The 22733-nt window shown below is 46.0% G+C and overlaps 1 protein-coding gene across 2 annotated transcripts in view; it reads right to left on the reverse strand.

The window, feature by feature from the left end:
* Nucleotides 1-22733, reverse strand: part of myo5c (myosin VC) — a 135464-nt gene that overhangs the window by 18689 nt on the left and 94042 nt on the right. Inside the window, exons 27-35 of one of the 2 annotated variants that reach the window (XM_038813539.1) lie at nt 15844-15907; nt 11965-12045; nt 8399-8579; nt 6545-6638; nt 5176-5239; nt 2353-2521; nt 936-1023; nt 574-681; nt 290-444 (exon numbers count right to left, since the gene is read on the reverse strand). In XM_038813539.1, coding sequence (XP_038669467.1) covers nt 290-444; nt 574-681; nt 936-1023; nt 2353-2521; nt 5176-5239; nt 6545-6638; nt 8399-8579; nt 11965-12045; nt 15844-15907 — 1004 coding nt within the window. The remainder of the gene's footprint in view (nt 1-289; nt 445-573; nt 682-935; nt 1024-2352; nt 2522-5175; nt 5240-6544; nt 6639-8398; nt 8580-11964; nt 12046-15843; nt 15908-22733) is intronic. The other variant, XM_038813540.1, reaches the window with a different exon arrangement.

The raw sequence follows: 22733 nt of genomic DNA on the forward strand, positions 1-22733 counted from the left end.
ATTGTCACTTTCAAAATAAGTTATTTTTCATATAAGAACGCGCAGGTAACATTATTTTGATAAACTGTTGATATGCACAAACCCCTATAGCTGCATGAAAATTTCTGCTGATATCTAAACTTTAAATGTATTACAGCTGTTTTCTATCACACAGTCTGAACAAATTCTTTAAAAAGCGAATCATTTGTAAATCATGCAATATAATTGAACAGCTCGTGTCTTACAGTTCATTAAAAATAACTGATAAATGTTTTATTAAACACCTCTTCGCTTTAGGAGATCTTCATACCTTAGTGACTTTTTTGATACCACCAAGCAGAGAGTTCATCAGGGATTTCAGCATTTCAGCATCATTAATCTCATCAGCGTAACGCACACACATGAACAGGATATTTGCTGGCAATACTGGAATCATATTTACAACCACACCTCGCGGTTTAAGGTCTAAAAGTGAAGCAGAACCATATGCATAACAACAGGTAAGACTCTCAAACATGAGTACAATGTTAATTTGATTATTACTATCCACGTGTCTTTCAGAAAGCAGAGACATTCTTTGCAAAACAACTTTACCTAAAACTAGATTTTTGATGAGCTTTTCTTCATCTTCAGATTTACACTCCAGCATTCCAAGGTATTCCTTCTTCACAACTGGACTCACTTTTCCATTGGTTTGATTTCCTGTCCCAAATCATCAAAACATTTGGAATTAAGTCAGATCTTTTCTGCTTCCAAAACCATTTAAATCTCCGGAATCTCACGCAGCACCACAAAAGTCTGTGATATTCTTTCTCAATTTCTTTTGAAACCAAGTAACACGCTACATCGAATGTCGGAGAAATGCATATTTAAAAAAAATTAAATGACTGCTCCTTAACTACAAGCACCACACTTTCAGCCAGAAAACACTAATTGCGGAAGTTCTAGTTTCATACCTTTCCCAATTGTTTTCGTTAAGGACTTGATCTGACTTTGTAACTTCCTGATTTGGTTTTCTTTCTGCTCCAGACGTTCCACAAGATCCTCCAAAAAACAACAGACAAACAATTACCTTTCGCCGTCCTGTGCACTGATCATTAGTGTTGTGATGTTCTGTTGTTGATGCGGCAGCAATTCTAGCTTTTCAATAATTTTTATCTGGGAGGCAGTGGTGTTGTGGTATTGTCACTGGACTAGTTAACCAGAGACCCAGAGTAATGCTCTGGGGACCCAGGTTCAAATCCAGCCACTGCAGATGGTGAAATTGAATTCAATAAAATATCTGGAATTAAAAGTCTAATGATGACCATGAAACCATTGTCGATAGTCATAGGGAAGCCCATCTGCTTCACTAATGTCCTTTAGGGAAGGAAATCTGCCGATCTTACCTGGTCTGGCCTACATGTGGCCGACAGCAATGTGGTTGACTCTTAACTCCCCCCCCCCCCTTCAAGGACGATTAGGGATGGGCAATAAATGCTGGCACAGCCTGCGACACCCACTATCCCATGAACGATTTTTAAAATATTAATATTACGACAGAGTTCTTTCAAAAACAAGGAGGGGAAACACCTCCAAATAGAAAACTTGAAGTCGAGGCAGAACTCCTCTCTTTAATTTTCACTAAGTGGCCAGTGTGCGTTGCAAACCTGCTATTGCTACAGCAGTGTCAATCGACTAAAGGTGTATTTTCAGAGGCTTTTAGCCACTCTTTCTAATTGCCTAATTTCCAAAGGAGTGTTTCTTTTATCTTTTTCTTAAATTTAGAGTACCCAATTAGTTTTTTCCAATTAAGGGGCAATTTAGAGTGACCAATTCACCTAACGTGCACATCTTTGGGTTGTGAAACCCACGCAGACACGGAAGAATGTGCAAACTCCACACAGACAGTGACCCGGCGCCCTGATCGAACCCGGGTCCTCAGCACCCTAGGCAACAGTGCTAATCACTGCGCCATCGTGTCGCCGAGTGTTTCTTTTATCAAGTAGGCCATCTGAGCAATGGCAGGTTATAGGTAACAACTATTACATTCCAATATCAGTCATTACTATGATGTAATTCTGAATTATCTCCGAGAGCTGTGAAATCAATTATCCGCCAAAGGAGCTAGCTTAATGATACAAAAAAAAGTTCTATGTTGTTGATGGAGGTATTAAACATCCCGGTTGTGGGGAATTAAATTTGAATGCCCCCAAGGCCAGCATCCAAACTCACGCATTCCAGTCCAGTCTTAAGTTGAAGTTTATGGCTGATGAACAAACATCGCATTTTGACCATTGTGCAACCCGTGTTAGGTTTTAACAGTTGGATTTGCATCAATCCACATTAAAATCACTCTAGGATTTTTAGGGACGGCAACATTCCGACACTCACCCAGTTTTCCACTGTTAATTGCGATGCATCTTGCTGCATTCTGCTAGTGTCTGCGCTATCAGTTTGGGTCCGATTCAGCAGCAGGTGATTCTCACTTTCAAGTTTTCTGACTTTAGAAAGTAATTCCACATTTTCTTTTGCACAGTTAGCTTTCTGAGTCTCTAACAATCTATATAGTGTTAACAAATTGAGAACATTTCAATGGCATAGCCTGTTACTGTACCGTTGTCAATTAACAATGCTGGCTGTTTTTGTTTTGATATTAAAAATGGGGAATTTGCTATTCAATTTGAACATTAAGCGCCTTGGTTTAAAATATTGGAACTTTTCCAGCCTTATTGTAATTAGAAAACTGGAATGGTAACTTCTTGTTAATGTTTGGGGTCCTCTTCAGTTGTGAATTGATTGTAAATAAAGGAAATTTTCTTCAGTCAAGATAATCAAGTTAAACAGAATTATGAATCTTTCTGTTTTATGGGTATTGTCATGAGACTGTCGCTTTAAGAAATGGGTGTTTAAGAAATGTACCTTTAAGAAATGAAGTTGCTCATGTTACTGGAGTGATGTCAGAGTGTGGGTGGAGCTGAGCTCTCATTCTGTCTTTTAGTTTCGGTTTGAGAAAAAGCTTGGGTGTGTTTGTGTTTTTCAGTGAGCTGCATCTGAAGTTTAAACAAAGAGATGTAATGTTTTTTTTTTAAATTTAGATTACCCAATTATTTTTTCCAATTAAGGGGGCAATTTAGCGTGGCCAATCCACCTAACCTGCACATTTTTGGGTTGTGGGGGCGAAACCCACGCAGACACGGGGAGAATGTGCAAACTCCACACGGACAGTGACCCAGAGCCGGGATCGAACCTGGGACCTCAGCGCCGTGAGGCAGCTGTGCTAACCACTAGGCCACCGTGCTGCCCCAAAGAGATGTAATGTTGATCTCTGCCATCCAAAGACTATCTATGGATCATTTGGTGAACCCAGAATTGTAAAAGGTCTAAATATTGAATGTAAACCTAATGTGCTCCTGTTTGAAGGTTTGTTAAGTCTTTTGGATGTTAAAAGGACACATTACAGGGTCACTTAGTGTTGTATTCTTTGGGGGGTATTTGATTTATTGGTGGCTGAGATGTTCACTGTTTGTTTTAGAAAGGTTAACTTGAGTTCATAGAATAAACATTGTTTTGTTTTAAAAAAGAACTTTTCCATTTCTGAAGTACCACACTTGTAGAGTGGACCGTGTGCTCCCCACACCACAATCTATTACTAGTTGTGGGACAGGTGAACTCCATGATATACTTTGGGGTTCTCTTAGCCCTGACCCAGTAAAGTCACATTCAATTTTATAATTAATCTTATCTTGATATTAAAAAATCTATAAATTTCACTGGTTTACTAGCATTGCTTCTTTGTGAAAGCTTGACTATATAGGAAGGATCTGGTTGGACTAGAAAGGGTGAAGAGGAGATCCACTGGGATGTTGCCCATGGAGAGAAGCCGGTTAGGCTGGCATTGTTTTCGTTCGAGCAGAGAAGGCTGAGGGGGGAACCTCATTGAGGTGTACAGACATATTAGGGCCTAGATAGGAAGAAACTTTTCCCCTTGGCCAAGGCGTCAATAATCATAGGGCATAGATTTACGATAAGAGCAGGACATTTAGGTGGGATTTGAGGAAAAACTGTTTCACCCAGAGGGTGGTGGGAATCTGGAACTCGCTGCCTGAAAGGGTGGTAGAGGCAGGAACACTCACAATATTTAAGAAGTATTTAGATGAGCACTCGAAATGACAGAGCATACAAGGCAATGGACCATGTGCTGGAAAATGGGATTAAAATAGATAGGTGCTTGAGGCTGGTGCAAGCATGATGGGCCAAAGGGCCTCTTTCTGTGCTGTAAAACTCTATGACTCTATGATATACATGAAGACAACTTGTACCCCAGATTTTACAGTAGATTTACAGGAATTACAAATGTTAATATAATTATCTAGCCTGGCTACATCAAAAAGCTGCAGATTTAGTCAGCACGTTTTTCAGATTACAATTCACGGAGAACAAAAAATAATTGAAACTATAATAACTGAGTAATGGGTGGCTTTGGAAAATTCACTTTTGTCGTTTAGAAAATACTGTACACAACACAATTTGGACAACTTGCTGGGTAGTTGCCTTGGCCAAGGCAGGACTTTAGCCCAAGAGGAAGGTAAGTAACATTCCTGGAGTTCACGCCACTGGATAAACATTCCATCATGTTTGAGCAAATGGCTAGGCTGCTTAAATCTGAGTGCATTTTATACACTTAAGATTGTTCAGAGTATTTGAAACTGAATTCAAAACGAAACAAACTGAACAACAGGCTGACGATCGCATTCAGACACAAAATAAATGCTGGCAGCACATCAGGAATATTTAGGACTAAGGTTGCCGCAATAATACCGATCAATTCCGTTGCGATTTGCACGGCTGATTGCAATGTTCATCGATGGATGGCAGAATATCACTCAAGATGTTAAAATGATGCAACACTGCACAACCTTGAATGATAAACTCCACTGCGCAGGAGGATCTTAACTGTAATAGTCTCACCAGACAACGGCAAGCATGCATTATAATTCATGCAATTATCAGAAATTTGAAGCTTGGCACCAGTGGTTAGAGAGTTGGGGGAGGGTAGTTAATACTTTGTTCATGCATCCCTGCCTTTCTGCCCTTAACACTGATGCATAACTTTGTCACCCTTCTTGTAGCTACGTTAGAGAAAATCTGCACCAAGAACCACTCAGAAAGTAAGTTAGGCCATGAGGGAATATACTAGTATTAGAGATTGCACACCTTCTTTTGACTCCTTCTTCTTCAAGATTGCCTTGCAATTGATCAGTAACTTCTTCCATTTTTTCTGTAAATTGCAGTTATTTAATGAGTGCCACAGGTTTTCTTCCGTGTAATGTACAAAGCCTTCAGCAGGATAACTGACCGAGTTACATTAGCTGTTAGCTTATTCATTACAATGTCAAGAGGCTGTTAGCAAAATAATTTTATCAACGTGCAAGAGGAATTGTGCAAACGTGAAGCTGGATTTTTTTGATGAACAGAGCCTGGGACTTGTGCTCCCACACGCAGTGAGCGCGATATAATTCCATTGGCAAAATAGCGTGAGACACCCAGAAAGTGATGCCAGTGGGGTATCCCCTTGCGATTGTCGCCACCAGCCCCCACCCCTGCCAATGACATAACAGGAATACTGTTGTTCAACATTGGGAAGCCCATTATAACAAATTTATATCTCATGATCAGGCCTCCACCCCAGATAAATCATAGAATCATAGAATCCCTGCAGTGCAGAAGGAGGCCGTTCGGGCCATCGAGTATGCACCGACCCTTGGGAATAGCACCCTATCTAGGCCCCCGCCCCCACCCAATCCCCGTAGCCCCTCCTAACATTTTGGATACTAAGGGGAAATTTAGCATGGCCAATCCACCTCACCTGCACATCTTTGGGCTGTGGGAGGAAACCGGAGCACCCGGAGGAAACCGGAGCACCCGGGGGAAACACACGGTGACACGGGGAGAAAGTGCAAACTCCACACAGACAGACACCCGAGGCCGGAATTGAGCCCGCATCCCTGCCGCTTTTAGGCAGCAGTGCTAACCACTGTGCAACCGTGCCACCGCGCCCCCCCCCCCCCATTTCCCCATTACATAATCTGTTCACGTGAATTATGACAGGCCTCCTACGGCATGCACCTGCCGAGCAGAACCCGGGGGCAATGCCAGGGGGTGTTCTGTAGGGGAGAGGGAGGGTGTTGTGTGTGTGTGGGAGGGGGGGGGGGGGGGTGCGGGTTGGGATGCGTTGCTCAGGGTGGGTTCGGTGGGGGGAGGGTCCTACATTAAATGTTTTGTATTGGGATGCCCTTTTTAAAGTTGCTGGTGGGGTCGGCTCTCAGCGTTAAGTTGTGGGACTCGCCCCTTCACTTTTATCGGCCATCAGCCAAACCATACGGCAGAGGAAGCCACCATTGGGGCCAGGGGCTTCCACACCGTTTTTCTCATCCCGTGCACCACTGTGCCAAAAGAAAAATGGGGAGAAATCCCACCCGGAGATTCTGGCAACTGCGCAAACTATAGTTGAGCCGTGAAAATTACAAATCACACTTTACAGTTTGTATGCTTTAGATGAATGCAAGACAGCATACAGAATCACCTTTCATTTCCACAACCTGTCCCTTTAATTGGCTCTCAATGTCTTGTTTCTGTTTCTGCAGCTCTAAGATTTGGAGTTTGAATTCTGGAATGACCTGAGTGCACACAAAAATGGTTTACTTCAACGAAGCAAAATTCAACACCATCAACAACATTGAACATGCAGCAGCTCTCTAGCAGAAACAAACCAAAATTCTAATTGCGTCAATGGTAAAGATGGCTCAGCACTATGGGTAGGGCACTTGGATGTGCCCGGTGCCCTGTCGCGTCAAGAATGTTGGCGATATCTTGACCGTAGTTAATTCTTTAAGCTTCCCTTGTTCATCTTGTCAGCTAGCAGAGGAGTTAGGGGTTAATATCGAGGACTGGGTGTCCAATTTTCCAACCATTATTCTCTCCTCAGATGTCAGAGTATAGTTCCATTGCCAACACTCCAATGCCTCATTCAAATGGTTGGCCAAATCTTCCAAGGAGTGTCAAGTACCATCCAGTTGTCACTCATCATTAATTTTTTTTTTTTACACGGCGGCAGAACTCCACCTTCCAGCCCCAGACTTCCAAATTTGGCCTCGTTAGAAATGTGGAGCATTTCCACATTGGAGTCATCACAGTCCATTATATGTCAGGACAGTAGTCCTTCATTTGTAGGGACAGAATCACTGGAGAAAGCCAAGCCACACTCCCCTTTTATAGTGCGAGCTGCCGTAATTTGGTAAATCTTCATTCACTAACATAGTGATAAGCTTTGGAACATTAAAATAGCTTTTCACGGTGTGAGTGAGGTAAGTGGGTAGGGTGCGTAGGTGAGTAGGGTGGCCGGAGCTCGGGATGGTGGGGGGAGGGGGTTGAAAATGAAATGAAATGAAAATCGCTTATTGTCACGAGTAGGCTTCAATGAAGTTACTGTGAAAAGCCCCTAGTCGCCACATTCCGGCGCCTGTCCGGGGAGGCTGGTACGGGAATCGAACCGTGCTGCTGGCCTGCTTGGTCTGCTTTAAAAGCCAGCGATTTAGCCTTGTGAGCTAAACCAGCCCCTTCTGGTTGAGTTGGAAGGTCAACAGGGAGTTGGAGGGAGTAGGAGGGTCGGGGGAATCGGAGGGTTGTCAGGGTAGGTGGGTGAAATTGGAGAGTTGAGAGGGAAATTGGAGGGTCAAGGGGGTTCATGGGAAGTGGGAGGGTAGGGGGGGGGGGGGTAGGGGCGCTGGTGCGGTCAGTTGTACAGTTACCCAGGATTTAGATATAGATTTTGTTCTGCCTAATATTTCCTCCAATTTCACCCAATGTTACTAAAAGTAATTGCAATACCCCATTGGTATGGCCTCAAGTCTTCCTCATTCGTTTTGCCTTTGCCAGGAGATTGGCTGATTGCCGGGGATGGAGGATAAGCTAGTCATTTAGATGGGGCAGTAGCAATGAACGAGATGGCCTTTTGCCATCCTTTTCATAAGTTTGTGTGGAAGTCCCTGCGACCCTGATTGAGATGAGACAACCCAAAGTCCCAGTGACATTATGGTTGATTTGGTTTAGTGCTGTGCCTGGTAAACCAAATTTGATGGTTTTAATAGTTAGTGAGCTGCTGAACCTTCAGTCCATTATTAAACAATGCTTTAAAAATATGGCAATTTTGAAAAGTTAGTTGGTGCCAGAACTAAGCTGCATTAAATCAGTGGTTGGAATAAATCTTACTTTGCCATTTTCTTTCTGCAAGTAACCACTGGGGGAGATCTTTACAATGCAATATGCCTCCAAAGTTATTTTTTTCTTTTGAGTTGATTTCTGTCAGGTAACCTGTCTTCGATTTTGCTAATTATGCTTATAATTCACAACACACAGGATCTTAGTAATTTCATTGTACCAGATTTTCGTTAGCCAGTCTGGTCAGTTCCTGTCGGACGTTCTCGTTAGTACTATTCTCTGCTTGTGACTTTTGATGGAGGCTTGTTGTCTCTTCACAGAGTTGATCGATTCTCAAACTGAGTTCGTCAATTTCCTTCTCATAGCTCTCTTTCTGCGACTGAATATGCGTTTCCATTACTCTGTGTAGAATAGAAGGGCAGAATTGACAGAATTATTGCACTCACAAGTGGCCACAAGGCTCTCTGTAAACACGACAGAACAAATAAATAAAAACGCCCCGAAAAGTCACAAACTGTCACCGTTGGTTTAGCTCAGTGGGCTAGACAGCTGGTTTGTGTTGCAGAACAAGGCCAGCAGCGCGGGTTCAATTCCTGTACCAGCTGAGAATTCTGAACTCTCCCTCTGTGTACCCGAACAGGCGCCGGAATGTGGCGACAAGGGGCTTTTCACAGTGACTTCATGGCAGTGTTAATGTAAGCCCACTTGTGACAACAAAGGATCTTTATCTTTATCTTTACTGGAAACCTTTGACAATCTGAAGTATTGTTCATCCAACTAAAGAGGATTAAACAAATTGTTGGTTGATTTCCCATGTACTGTGTAACGACATCCCGGATAGAGCGACGACATGAATGAAGTGAGGGCAATTTAGAGGGTGACTAGACACAAGGTGGCCGAGGGGAAGGAAGCAGATGGCAGGAGAAAGGATGAGGAGCAATGAGGCAGTATTGGAGGAAGGGGAAAGGAAGTTGGAATGAGAGAGAGCTGCAGCAGGGCATAGATGAAGAGTGAGAATGGGAGAGGGGACAGGCCAGGGGAGAAAGGAAGGAAGATGAATAGAAGAGTGGGGAGGGATGAAGGTGAGTGGCAAGAGGCGGGTGTGGGGAGGGAGAGTAGAATGGGTGAACGTGTTGAAAGGGGAGAGGAGAAGATGAAGGGTAAGAAGCAAGGTGTGAATAATAGAATAAAAGCAAATTACTGCGGATGTTGGAATCTGAAACGAAATGGAAAATGCTGGAAAATCTCAGCTAGTCTGGCAGCATCTGTCGGGAGATCTTTCTTAATATACATTTAATTTCCCCCCCACCCCCAATCTTATCCACCTTTCCTGCACTTTTCTCCTCTTTGCTTCCCCTTCCCCTCCCCCCACGCCTACAGTTCATCCTCTGATGTTAGTTTCCCTGACCTTTCACATCTTTTGTCCACTCTGGGGACTACCATTAACACTCTTTCCCCTTGGTATCTGTGGCCATTAGCACCCGGTTTCCCTGGGTTTCTGTCTCTTTGACTCATCTTTCATTCTCACTCCACAGTATAAATATTTCCCACTTTCTCTGTCTGTTAGCTTTGACAAAGAGTCATCGGACTCGAAACATTAGCTATTTTCTCTCCCTACAGATGCTGCCAGACTTGCTGAGATTTTCTAGCATTTTCCCTTTCGTGTGAATAATAGGAACTTTTGTTGGAGGTGTGTTGTCTCTTCACGCAGCTGATTCAAAATATACAAGGCACTAGTTATACCACACGTGCAATACTGTGAACAGTTTTGGTGCCCTTATCTATGGAAACATATATTGACATTGGAGGCAGTCCAGAGAAGGTTCACTAAGGGGATCAGGGGTTATGGGGAGAAGGCAGGAAAATGGGGATGAGAAAATATCAGCCATGATTGAATGGCGGAGCAGACTCAATGGGCCGAGTGGCCTAATTCTGCTCCTATGTCTTATGGTCTTACTAGATTGATCCCGGGTGTGAGGGATGGGGAGAGGTTGTGTAGGTTAGGCGTATGGTCACTGAAGTTTAGAAAAATGAGAGATGATCTAATGAGAGACGGCACGGTAGCACAATGGTTAGCACTGTTGCTTCACAGCGCCAGGGTCCCGGGTTCGATTCCCGGCTCGGGTCACTGTCTGTGTGGAGTCTGCCCGTTCTCCCCGTGTCTGCGTGGGTTTCCTCCAGGTGCTCCAGTTTCCTCCCGCAAGTCCTAAAATGGTAGGGGAATTGGACATTCTGAATTCTCCCTCTGTGTAACCAAACAGGCGCCGGAGTGTGGTGACTAGGGGATTTTCACAGTGACTTCATTGTAGTGTTAATGTAAGCCTATTTGTGACAATGAAGATTATTATTATTAGTGAGACATATAGGTTCTCAGAGAGCTTGACAGGGTAGATGTTTCCTCTTGTGGGAGTCTCGGACCAGAGGGTGTAATAAAAAAGCAAGAAGTTGCTCATTTAAGGCAGAGATGAGGAGGAATTTCTTCTCTCAGACGGTAGGGAATCTGTGGAATTGCTTACCGCTGAGAGCTATAGACGCCGGGTCGTTAAGTGTGTTCAATTCTGAGATGGACAGATTTTTAATCAGTAAGGGAATCAGGGGTTATGGGGATAAGGAGGGAAAGTGGAGCTGAGGATTATAGCAGATCAGCCATGATCTCATTGAATGGTGGAGCAGACTCGAAGGGCCGAGTGGCCCACTTCTGCTCCTATGTCTTATGGTCCTCTAGAGATGAGAGGGGACAGACAGAGAGGGAAAAAAAGAAGAGAGAATGCCAGGCGAGAAGAATTAAGGCAAATGATAGTAACAGGGATGCAGAGAGGCATCATTACTCCAAATTCAACTCAAAGATTTGGAGGGTGTGCGTTTAGGCTGAAGACAGGAACGGACTTGCCTAATTTGGCTCATGCTGGGGACTGAACAGTTAAGCCTCCCCTGTCAAGCCCCAATTTCAGAACAGCCGTGGGAGGGGTGGGAAGAGACTTTGGACGGGATTTTCCAGAGGGTGCCCCGGTGGCGAAGGATACAAACAACCCCCATTGACAGTGGCGGAACTGGAAGATCCTGACACCAGGTTTAGGGGCTGGTTTAGCTCACTGGGCTAAATCGCTGGCTTTTAAAGCAGACCAAGCAGGCCAGCAGCACAGTTCGATTCCCGTACCAGCCTCCACATTCCTAGGCGCCAGAATGTGGCGACTAGGGGCTTTTCACAGTAACTTCAATGAAGCCTACTCGTGACAATAAGCGATTTTCATTTCAGACAATAACAGGCCGCTTCCGTATTACACGCTGCGGGAGGATGGGAAAGCTCGGGGGGGGGGAGCCATCAAAAAGACATCGGCCAGCCGATGACGACGCACCAACGTCATTGCAATGGTGCGTGCGCGCCGCGATTACGCCATTTCTGAGGGGCTGGAGCATGTTTGACCGGCGTCAAACCGCCCGCCGGCCCCGATTTGGGTGTCGGGAGTCGATTCTCCGCCCGATCGCCGATTATGGTATCGCCGTCGGGCAACGGAAAATCCAGACCAAAATTTTTACAACCACCTTACTATTTTGTATGAATATTAATATATCTGGAGAAATTTAACTAAAAGACCCTGAGGACGTAATAACGTACCAGCTTTATAAAGTATTTTGCTTAATAGTTCTACAGCAGAGTCCTCAATTATATATAATTGTAATACACAGATATAAATACCATGGTGCTGTAGAAAACACCTACACACTATTCTGAAGCCTTGACATTGCTAATTTAAATAAAATAAAAGTTAATTTATCTTCCGTCACCTGGTAGCTCTTTTCAATCCTTCGTATGCCAACCAGAGCTCTCCATCTTCATTTAGCTGTTCCATGTCTTCTGGCGAAAGCCTTAAATGAAGCATTATTTTAGAAATATTTACTGCAACCAACCTTTTCTGCAGCTAGCCTTCCTGACAATCAAAGTTTGATCTGAAATATGCAGCATGTTATTGTACATCTACACTGAACATAGTGGAGTGATATCATAAACACACTGCTTCAGTGACATGTGCCAAACGATATCTTTAACTTTTTCTTCTTCTCAATTATTTCCTTTTCTTAATGTTTCTTAAAACCCTTCTTTTTAGTGCTCACCTTCCATTTGGTACTCGTGCTGCTTATTGGATGCCCCTGAATTTTTATCTCGCCATGTTGTATTTTAGCGTAAATTTCTCTCTTTCCGTTTTCTCTCTGATTTCCTTCTTTCGATCATCACAGCCAGGAAGGGTCAAGTCTAGCTCTCTGGGTAGCCAGCAAGGAAGCGGTACAGTAGAATGACACACCCATGATTCAAATCCTGATCCCAGATGCGTGAGGATGCACCGCAGCTCACACAGACACTGCAGAAAAATCCTCTCTGTCTGCAGCCCTGCAATGGATGCTTAACACGGTACAAGAACTGAGCATTTTCACTACCCGCTGGCTGGGTTAGTCGATAACAGTCAGGTCAATAATTAACTGGTTAAAGCACTGGTTTCTTTCCTACACTGTACTTTGGTTAGGAAAAAAATCAGTACGTAACTATTTCTGGCTGAGCACTAAATTTTAATTTTAACAAAGAGGCTATGATTATTAACATTAAGACAGACATCCCGACTGTCAAATTTTCTCATAAAGGAACAAAAAAGTTAATTTGGCTGACAAAGTGATTGACTTGCAGCATTTACATAGGGGCTGGTTTAGCTCACTCGGCTAAATCGCTGGATTTTAAAGCAGACCAAGCAGGCCAGCAGCACGGTTCGATTCCCGTACCAGCCTCCCCGGACAGGTGCCGGAATGTGGCGACTAGGGGCTTTTCACAGTAACTTCATTGAAGCCTACTCGTGACAATAAGCGATTTTCATTTCATTTTTTCATTTCATAGGGGCATACAAATTAGTAGCATGAGTGGGCCTTTCAGCCCCTCAAACCTGCTCTGCCATTCAATACCATCATGGCTAATTTGATTGTGGCCTCAACGTCCCTATCCTGCCTACCCCCCCCCCCCCCCAAAATAACCTTTGACTCACTTGTTAGTCAAGAATCTATTCTACCTCTGCCGTAAATAATAATCACTGGCCCTGCCTCCCCCACTCTCTGGGGAAGAGAGCGTCAAAGACTCACGGCCCCTGAGAGAAAAAAATATTCTCCTCAACCCCATTTAAAAACGTGACCCCCCTAGTTCTAGTCTCTCTCACAGGGGGAAACATATTTTCAGCGCTCCACCCTGTCAATACTCCTCAGGATCTCATATGCTTGACTAAAATTTGGGGAGTTGCTAGTTGAATCGCTACTTTCAGTTGAAGGCCGTGCAGCTTAAATAAGGCATTCAATTCATTTTGTAGTGTATACTGGGCTGAAGCATGAAGCTGAGCAAGGAGTGCTGGCTTTCAGAAACCTCACTTAGAGGTTTGAAATTCCAGATTGAACAATGCTTATTTTCAGATCTCATGATAAGTGGGAGCCAAAATATCAAGTCCTGGTCTTGATTGAAATTTTATTTGTTACTGATATCTACAGTAAAAGAACAGTAATAAATAAAATCACAGTTGTGAAACATTTTTAAAAAAACAATAACTTGCATTTATATAGTGCCTTCCACAGAATGAAACTTTAAAAAAATTGGTCCATGGGATGTGGGCGTCGCTGACTGGGCCAACATTTATTGCCCATCCCTGAGGGCCTTTAAGTGTCAACCACATTGCTGTGGATCTGGAGTCACATGTAGGCCAGACTGGGTAAGGATGACAGATTTCCTTCCCTACAGGACATTAGTGAACCAGATTGGTCCTTACGACAGTCCACAATGGTTTTCACAGGCATCATTAGACTTTTAATTCCATATTTGTTTTATTGAAATCAAATTTCACCACCTGCATGGCGGGATTTGAACCCGGGTCCCAAGAGAATGACTCCGGGTCTCTGGTTTACTCGGCGAGCGACAAACCCACTACGCCACTGCCTCTCCTAAAGCACTGACCAGGAACATTGCAAAATCAAAATTTGACACTAAGCTACATAAGGTAACATACGGATCGATTACCATAAGGTTGGTAGTCACAGAGGAGTCCGGAAGTGGGAGTTAAAACAAATGGTTCATTACCAAATTAAAGTATATACAAGTAAGTCCAAGTCCCAGCCGGGATTACTCTGCAGCTTGGCTCCTACCTGGGCCAGCTTTTAAGGTCGAGAGTTAACTACCCCGCTATAGCCCTCTGCCCCTCAGTGGGGGAGCTGGTACTCCACAAGGCTCTTGGGGAGATTAATTAGGTCATCCCCACGGATCTCAGCCTGCTCAAAAAGGAGCATCTTAAAAGGAGACAAAGAGGTAGAGAGGTTTTGGAAGGGAATTCCATAACTTAGAGCCTCGGCAACTGAAGCCACGGCCACCAATGGTGGAGCAATAAAAATCAGGGATTCTTAGTGACCTGAATCAGAGGAGTGTGGACATCTCAGAGGATTGTGGGGCATGATAGATTCCAGAGATAGGTAGGGGCATTGCCATGGAGGGATTTAAAAACAAGGATAAATATTTTAAAATTGAGGCATTGCTTAACCGACATCAAGTGTAGGTCAGTAAGATTGGGGGAGATAAACCGTATGGAATATCGTTCCATGTAGCATTGTCTCGTTCAAATACTAGCAGGCTCGATGGGCTGAATGGCCTACTTCTGTCCCTATGTTGATCCATTGATTTCCCAAACCTTCACAGTGTTTTAATAATGTATGTAATGATTATTGGTAATAATTATTGGGGGAGAACTGGGTACGAATAAGGAATTGGCAGCAGAGATTTGGATCATTTCATGGTCACAGAGGGGAGAATATGGGAGCCTGGCCAGGGAGTGAGTCAGGTCTCAATGTTTTAAAAAAAGGGCCTGGATGAGAACTAAAGAAGTTCTCTTGTATCAATGACAAGCTGAGGGGAAAACAACCCTTTCAGATACATACACCAAAATGTTCGTGCCGGAGTGTGTTACAACATAACACACAGCAACGTATTTAGAAATAGAAAGAGTGAACCTGGCTGGTTTATTAATTTTACATGTCCCCGGAGACATGTTACTGTTTGAATCAAGTGCTTTTTCTAAACAAATAGGATTTAGTTAATAGGATGGTTTAATTAAACTGCCGCAAGGCCATTTTGTTTTGTTTGCAATGAGCGTTATTGTGAACAGTAACAGACAGCTGACTTTCACAGTACAAGGGTGGGATGTATCGAGCAACCCGTCACTTGATTTGCAGTGGCGGGGGGCGGCCTGCAATTGGCCGGCAGCAGGATCTTCTGAGCCCGCCATTTTCAACGGGGCTTGCCATCGAAAACACCCATCGCCGCTCGGAAACCCGTGGCGAAGGTTCGCTGTTGGTGGGACCTTTTGGTGCCACCGGCGTGAACGGCCAGAAAATCTCGCCTAAAATCTCATGATTTAAGCTTGAAGTGCTGGTCTGCCAGCAGTCTGACTTGGGGAACGTCCAGGTTTTATTTCACCGTATGGAATATCGTTCATGTAGCATTGTCTCGTTCAAATACTAGCAGGCTCGATGGGCTGAATGGCCTACTTCTGTCCCTGTGTTGATCCATTGATTTCCCAAACCTTCACAGTGTTTTAATAATGTATGTAATGATTATTGGTAATAATGCCAAACTGGAGCCAAAAAATGCCATACCTCTTTAGTAGCTCTTCTCCCTCTAACCCTCCAAGGAGCTGTTTTGTAATTTCTTCCACTTTTTCTGTTGAATTGCAAGATGGTTTGCACAATGTTATAATATTGGCTGTAGATTTCAATTGTTCATTTGCTGCATGATGTTGAAGAGTTGCAGCATTCCCAAACCTGCTAAAGGATGAGACGCAAGGTAGCTTTGCCTACATGTTTTCAACTTTATCCATTAAAATCCTTTAAAGAGGAAATTCTGACCCTCCCTGCTATTTCACACTTCCATACCCAAATGTGGCGCCTCTAAATTTAAAGGGATTCAAGCAACTTGTATTTGGCAGATTATATATGGATTTGGTGAGACATTAGTACTGACAGCTGCTGTTCTGCCCCACTCTGGTATAGCTGGCAATCCCAGTGGCTGATCACTCGGAAGACATACTTACTTTGCAGTTGCCATAGCTATGTGAGACTTCAACATCGACACGCTACCACACAACACTCCACAATACAGGTCAAAATCAACTTTTTAAAAAAAGATATTTTTATTAAGGTATTTGAAATTTTTTATAAAAATAACATTAACAATGACATCAACATGGTATAATAAACATTTCCCCCCTCCCCCCCATCCCAAACTTCACACACCCCAACCATCCGGCCCTCTCCCCCTGCCCTCCCACCTCCTACCCCCCTTGGAATACTGCATCTGCTGACATTTAAATTTTCCCCGAGACAGTCGACGATCGGCTGCCACCTCCGGGTGAACCCTACCATTGTCCCTCTTAAGGCGACCTTTATCTTCTCGAGACTGAGAAACCCAGCCACGTCACTAACCCAGGTCTCTACACTCGGGGGCTTCGAGTCCCTCCACATTAACAAGATCCGTCTCCGGGCTACCAGGGAGGCAAAGGCCAAGGTCTTGTCAGCCTCTTTCGTCCCCTGAACTCCCGGCTCTACCGACACTCCAAAGATCGTTACCTCCGGACTCGGCACCACCCGTGTTTTTAGCACCTTGGACATTGCCTTCGCTAAATCCTGCCAAAACTCTCTAAGCTTCGGGCATGCCCAAAACATGTGGACATGATTTGCTGGGCTTCCTGCGCACCTCGCACACCTGTCCTCTACCCCGAAAAACTTGCTCATCCCAGCCGCTGTCATCTGTGCCCGGTGGACTACCTTAAATTGTATCAGGCTAAGCCTGGCACAAGATGAGGAGGTATTAACCCTGCTTAGGGCATCCGCCCACAGACCCGCCTCTATCTCTCCTCTTAGCTCGTCCTCCCACTTGCCCTTAAGCTCCTCCACTGGAGTTTCTTCCTCCTCCGAAAGCTCCTGGTAAATATCCGATACATTCCCCTCTCCCACCCAGGTGCTGGAAACTACTCTATCCTGTATCCCCCGTAGCGGCAGCAGCGGAAAAGCCGGCACCTGTTTTCTCAGGAAATCTCGCACCTGCAAATACCTAAACCCGATCCCTGCTGGAAATTTTAATTTATCCTCCAAAGCTTTCAAGCCTCTAACTCCTGCCCTTTGCCATCTCCGGAATCCATCATGTAGCCTACCCGGTACAAACCAATGATTATTATAAATCGGGGTCCAAACCGATGCTCCCTCCACTCTCTTATATCTCCTCCAATGCCCCCAGATTCTCAGAACCGCCACCACCACCGGACCTGTGGAGTATTGGGCCAGCAAGAACGGAAGAGGTGCCGTTACCGATGCTCCCAAACTGGTGTCTTTAAATGACGCCGCCTCCATCCGCTCCCACACCGACCCCTCCCCCGCTACCCACTTCCTAATCATGGCTATATTAGCCGCCCAGTAGTAATTGCAGAAGTTTGGCAGCGCCACCCCACCCTCCCCCCGACTGCGCTCCAGCAATATTTTCTTCACCCGCGGGGTTTTACCTGCCCACACAAAGCCCAAAATAACTTTATTCACCATCTTGAAAAAGGCCTTAGGGATGAAGATGGGGAGGCACTGAAAGACACACAGAAATCTGGGGAGGACCGTCATTTTCACTGTCTGAACCCTCCCCGCCAGTGATAGCGGGAGCATGTCCCATCTCTTAAAGACCCCTTCCACTGTTCTACCAGCCGGGATAGGTTTAACTTGTGCACTGCCTCCCATTCCCAGGCCACCTGGATTCCCAGATATTGAAAGCTCTTCCCTACCATTCTAAGTGGCAGCTCTCCCAGTCTCTTCTCCCGTCCTCTCGCCTGGATCGCAAACATCTCGCTTTTCCCCATGTTCAATTTATACCCCAATTAATTGCCAAATTCCCCCAGGATTCACATTACTTCCCCCATCCCCTCCAATGGGTCTGAAATATACTAGAGCAGGTCACTCCCACAATGCTCCACCCCCCCCCCCCCGCCCCGCCCGACCAGCCCTTTCCAGTTCCTAGAGGCTCTTAACGCCATGGCCAATGGCTCTATGGCCAGAGCAAACAGTAACGGGGTGAGGGGGCACTCTTGCCTCGTCCCTCGGTGTAGTTTAAGGTACCGCAACCTCAGCCGGTTCGTACGCACACTCGTACTGGTGCCTGATAGAGCAACCGCACCCAGTCAATAAAGCCCTCACCAAACCCAAACCTTCCCAGTGCTTCCCACAGGTAATTCCACTCCACTCGATCAAAAGCCTTCTCCGCATCCATCGCTACCAGCACCTCCACCTCCTCTCATTCTGAGGGCACCATAATAACATTCAAAACCCTTCGATCATTGGCCTTGAGTTGCCTGCCCTTTACAAATCCCGTCTGGTCTTCCCCTATCACCCCCGGGACAAGGTCCTCTATCCTTGTGGCCAGTACTTAGCCAGCAGTTTGGCGTCCACATTCAGTAGAGAAATTTGCCTGTATGACCCGCATCTCTTCGGATCCTTCTCCCGTTTCAGGATCAATGAAATAGAGGCCTACGACATTGTTGGGGGGAGGACTCCCTTCTCTCTTGCTTCATTAAATGTCCTCATCAGCAGTGGGCTCAATATCTCTGAAAACGTCTTATAGAATTCCACCGGGTAGCCGTCAGGCCCCGGGGCCTTGCCCGACTGCATGCCCTCCAGCTCCTCGATTATTTCCTCAATCTCAATTAGGGCTCACAGCCCTTCCACCAGATCTTCATCTACCCTCGGGAACCTCAACTGATCCAGAAATTGCCTCATTCCCTCCACCCCAGCTAGCGGTTCCGACTCATATAATTTACTATAGAAGTCCTTAAACACCACGTTCACCCCTGCTGGGTCCAGGACAGTATTCCCACCTCTACTCTTTACTTTACTTATCTCCCTGGCCGCCATCCTTTTCCTGAGCTGGTGCGCCAACATTCTGCTTGCCTTTTCCCCGTACTCATAGATCACCCGCCTTGCCTTCCTCAACTGTTCCACTGCTTCCCCTGGGTCAACAGCCCAAACTCCGCCTGTAACCTCCACCGCTCCCTCAGTAGCTCCGCGTCCGGGGTCTCCGAGTATCTCCTGTCCACCTGGAGTATCTCCTCCACTAACCTATTCCTCTCAGCCCGTTCCGCCTTTTCTCTGTGGGCCCGTATCGAGATTAATTCCTCTCTGACCTCTGCTGTCAGAGATTCCCAAACCGTCGCTGCGGAGACCTCCCCCGTATCATTTGTTTCCAGGTAGTTCTGGATGGACTTGTTAACCTGCCCATAGATCACTTTGTCCGCTAGCAACCCCTCATCCAGTCTCCACAGCGGGCGTTGCCCTTTCTCCACACAAACCCGTAGATCCATCCAACGCGGGGCAGGATCCGACACTGTGATTGCCGAGTACTTGGTATCCACCACCCCTAGTATTAGCGCCCTGCTCAGAACAAAAAAGTCAATGCGAGAATATACCTTGTGGACATGTGAGAAAAAGGAAAACCCCTTCGCCCTTGGCCGTACAAACCTCCATGGTCTACTCCCCCCATCTGTTCCATAAACCTCTTCAATTCCTTTGCCACAGACGGGATCCTCCCTGTCCTGGATTTTGACCGGTCCAATTCCGGATTAATGACTGTGTTAAAGTGTCCTCCCATGATCAGGTTATGTGACTGTAAGTCTGGGATCTTACCTAAAACCCGCCTCATAAATTCCACATCGTCCCAATTCGGAGAATATATGTTCATGAGTACCACCCGCACCCCCTCCAGCTTGCCACTCATCGTTATGTACCAACCCCCCCTTTTCTGACACGATTCTCCCTGCCTCAAATGCCACTTGTTTGTTGATCAAGATCGCGACCCCCCCTAGTCTTTGAGTCCAGCCCTAAGTGGAACACTTGGCTAACCCACCCCTTTCTCAATCTCGTTTGGTCTGTAACCTTTAGGTGTGTCTCTTGTAGCATTGCCACGTCCACCTTCAGCCCCCTCAAATGCGCAAACACGCGAGCCCTCTTGACCGGCCCATTCAGCCCTCTGACGTTCCATGTAATCAGCCTGGCCAGGGGGCTTGCAGCCCTCCCACTGCCGACTAGCCATCATCCTTGTTAGGCCAGCCTCTAGCTCGCACCCTCCACCTCCTCGTGCCCCCCCTCGGGCATTCGCTGTTCCCGACCTCCCATTTGTCCCTGAGTAACAGTTCCTCCCCTGTCAGCAAAGCAGCAACCCCTTCTCCCTTCCCCCTGGCAACAACACTAGAAACCCATCCCCCACGTCAAGCTCCAGCTTAAAACTTGCTCACCCCCCACTGTGCACCCGAGAGTCAGCTGACCCATGCTGACTTCATTGCGCCCGCCCCTGGCACCAAGCAGTCTGTCTCCCCGTTGTTCTCTCCCCTCTCCCCCCACTTGGACAAACACATTAAAAGCATCACATTCCCCAGTAAACAAACATCAGAAAAAAAAACAGTGAAGAAACAGCCACTTTAGAAAAAATAAACACCCAAAAAACAGAACCAATCCCAAAGTCCATCCCCCCTCTAACCAGCTCCCTGCAAAACAAAGTTAGCTTTAGCCATACAAAAAGCCCCTTATTACACATAGCACTTCTTCGACTTATACAACCCAGCACAACAAATCACCGGCACAATATTTCTCCAAGGCTACAGTGTCTTTTAATTCACCTCCTGCCTCTTTCCTTTAATAAAGTTCCATACTTTGTCTGGTGTTTCAAAGTAGAAGTCCTGTTCCTCATGTGTGACCCACAGACGGGCTGGGTGCAGCATCCCAAACTTCACCCCCTTCTTAAAGAGGGCTGTTTTTGCCCGATTAAACCCAGCTCGCATCTGGGCCAGATCCGCGCCCAGATCCTGATAATTACGCAGCTCACAATTCTCCCACTTGCTGATCTGTTCTTTCTTGGCCCACCGCAGAATCTGTTCCTTGTTCAGGAATCGGTGTCAACGTACCACCATCGCCCTCGGCAGCTCGTTCGCTCAGGGCTTCTTCGCAAGGGCTCTGTGCGCTATATCCACTTCTAATGGCCGAGGGAACGCCTCAGCCCCCATCAACTTCTCCAGCATGTCCATCACATAAGCCCTAGCATCTGATCCCTCACTGCCTTCAGGGAGGCCGGCGATTCTCAGATTTTGCCTCCTGGACCTGTTCTCCAGGTCCTCCAGCTTCTCCTGCATTCTTTTCTGGTGGTCATTCATCATCTCCACCTTTGGTCTCCAGCACGGTTATGTATTCCTTGTGCTCGGACACCTTTTCCTCCACCTCCTGGATCGCTCTCCTGTGGGTCTCTTGAAATGAAAAATGATTCTGCACAACTTGATCAATCGATGCCTTAATCGGGTCCAGCGTGTCCTTCTTCAGTTTGGCGAAGCAATCTTCAAAAAACTCCACCAGCTGCCCCGTCGACCACTGTGCCGTCTCCCCGCGGCCCTTGTTCTCCGCCATGCTTTCCCGCGTTGCCGGCTCTGCTCGCGTCTTCCCTGTAGGACTTTGTCTTCTCACACGGCCACTTCTGGTCCAATTCTCCGTACACCGGAGGGGGATTTTTCTTCACTGTCTCACTCTTCACCGATTTATCCCATAAAATCCGGAAAAGAACGGGGTAAAAAGGTCCAAATGTCCGTCACAGGTGGGAGCTATCAAATGTGCGACCTCCTCCTCCATGGCCGCCACCGGAAGTCCAAAATTGGATACTTTTAACGTATCCAATGCCCAGCACATTTTCACATGCGCATGAAAAGCAAGTTACAGCATTTCACACTGATGACCAATTATTTACTGCCATGGAGATGTTCTTAGTGGCATTTCATCAGCCAACGATGCCATACTTGCTGATGCTGGCTGGCGGAGTAAAATAACAATCAGCAGCAACAAAACTCACTTTCTGTTTACTCGCCACTTCTACCCGTTTTAAGTTAAATCTACGCTGGGCGACGCAGCGGCACAGTGGTTGGCACTGTTGCCTCACAGCGTCAGGAGATCAGGTTCAATTCTGGCCTCGAGTGACTATCTGTGCGGTTTGCACGTTCTCCCCGTATCTGCCTGTCTGCGTGGGTTTCCTTAGGGTGCTCCGGTTTCCACCTACAGTCCAAAGGTGTACAGGTTAGGTGGGGCTCCGGGGATAGCGGGGGGGAGGGGGGGCAGTGGGCACAGGTAGGGTCCTCTTTCAGAGGGTCGATGCAGACTCGATAGGCTGAATGGCCTCCTTCTGCATTGTAGGAACTCTATGCTACGCAGTAAGTTTCAACTTCAGCAGCAACTTGAAAGCTGATTTCTGTGCTGCCCGCCCAATTTTTGTTTACATTGATCAATCAGAACGGATGACAATCCAATACCTCCAGCTACCATGGAAAGTAGCTGGGAAACACTTCTCATTGAGTCAATTGTCAATTCCACTGAAACAATGAGCCACGTGTTCAGTTTGCATGATAGGTAAGTCAACGGTCCTTATCACACATTTTAAAGCTTCTTAAACAAACTTAGTAGTTGGCTATTAAATACAAATTTAGACC

This window comes from Scyliorhinus canicula, chromosome 12 (genome assembly GCF_902713615.1).
Source record: "Scyliorhinus canicula chromosome 12, sScyCan1.1, whole genome shotgun sequence".
Classification (NCBI taxonomy): Eukaryota; Metazoa; Chordata; class Chondrichthyes; order Carcharhiniformes; family Scyliorhinidae; genus Scyliorhinus; species Scyliorhinus canicula.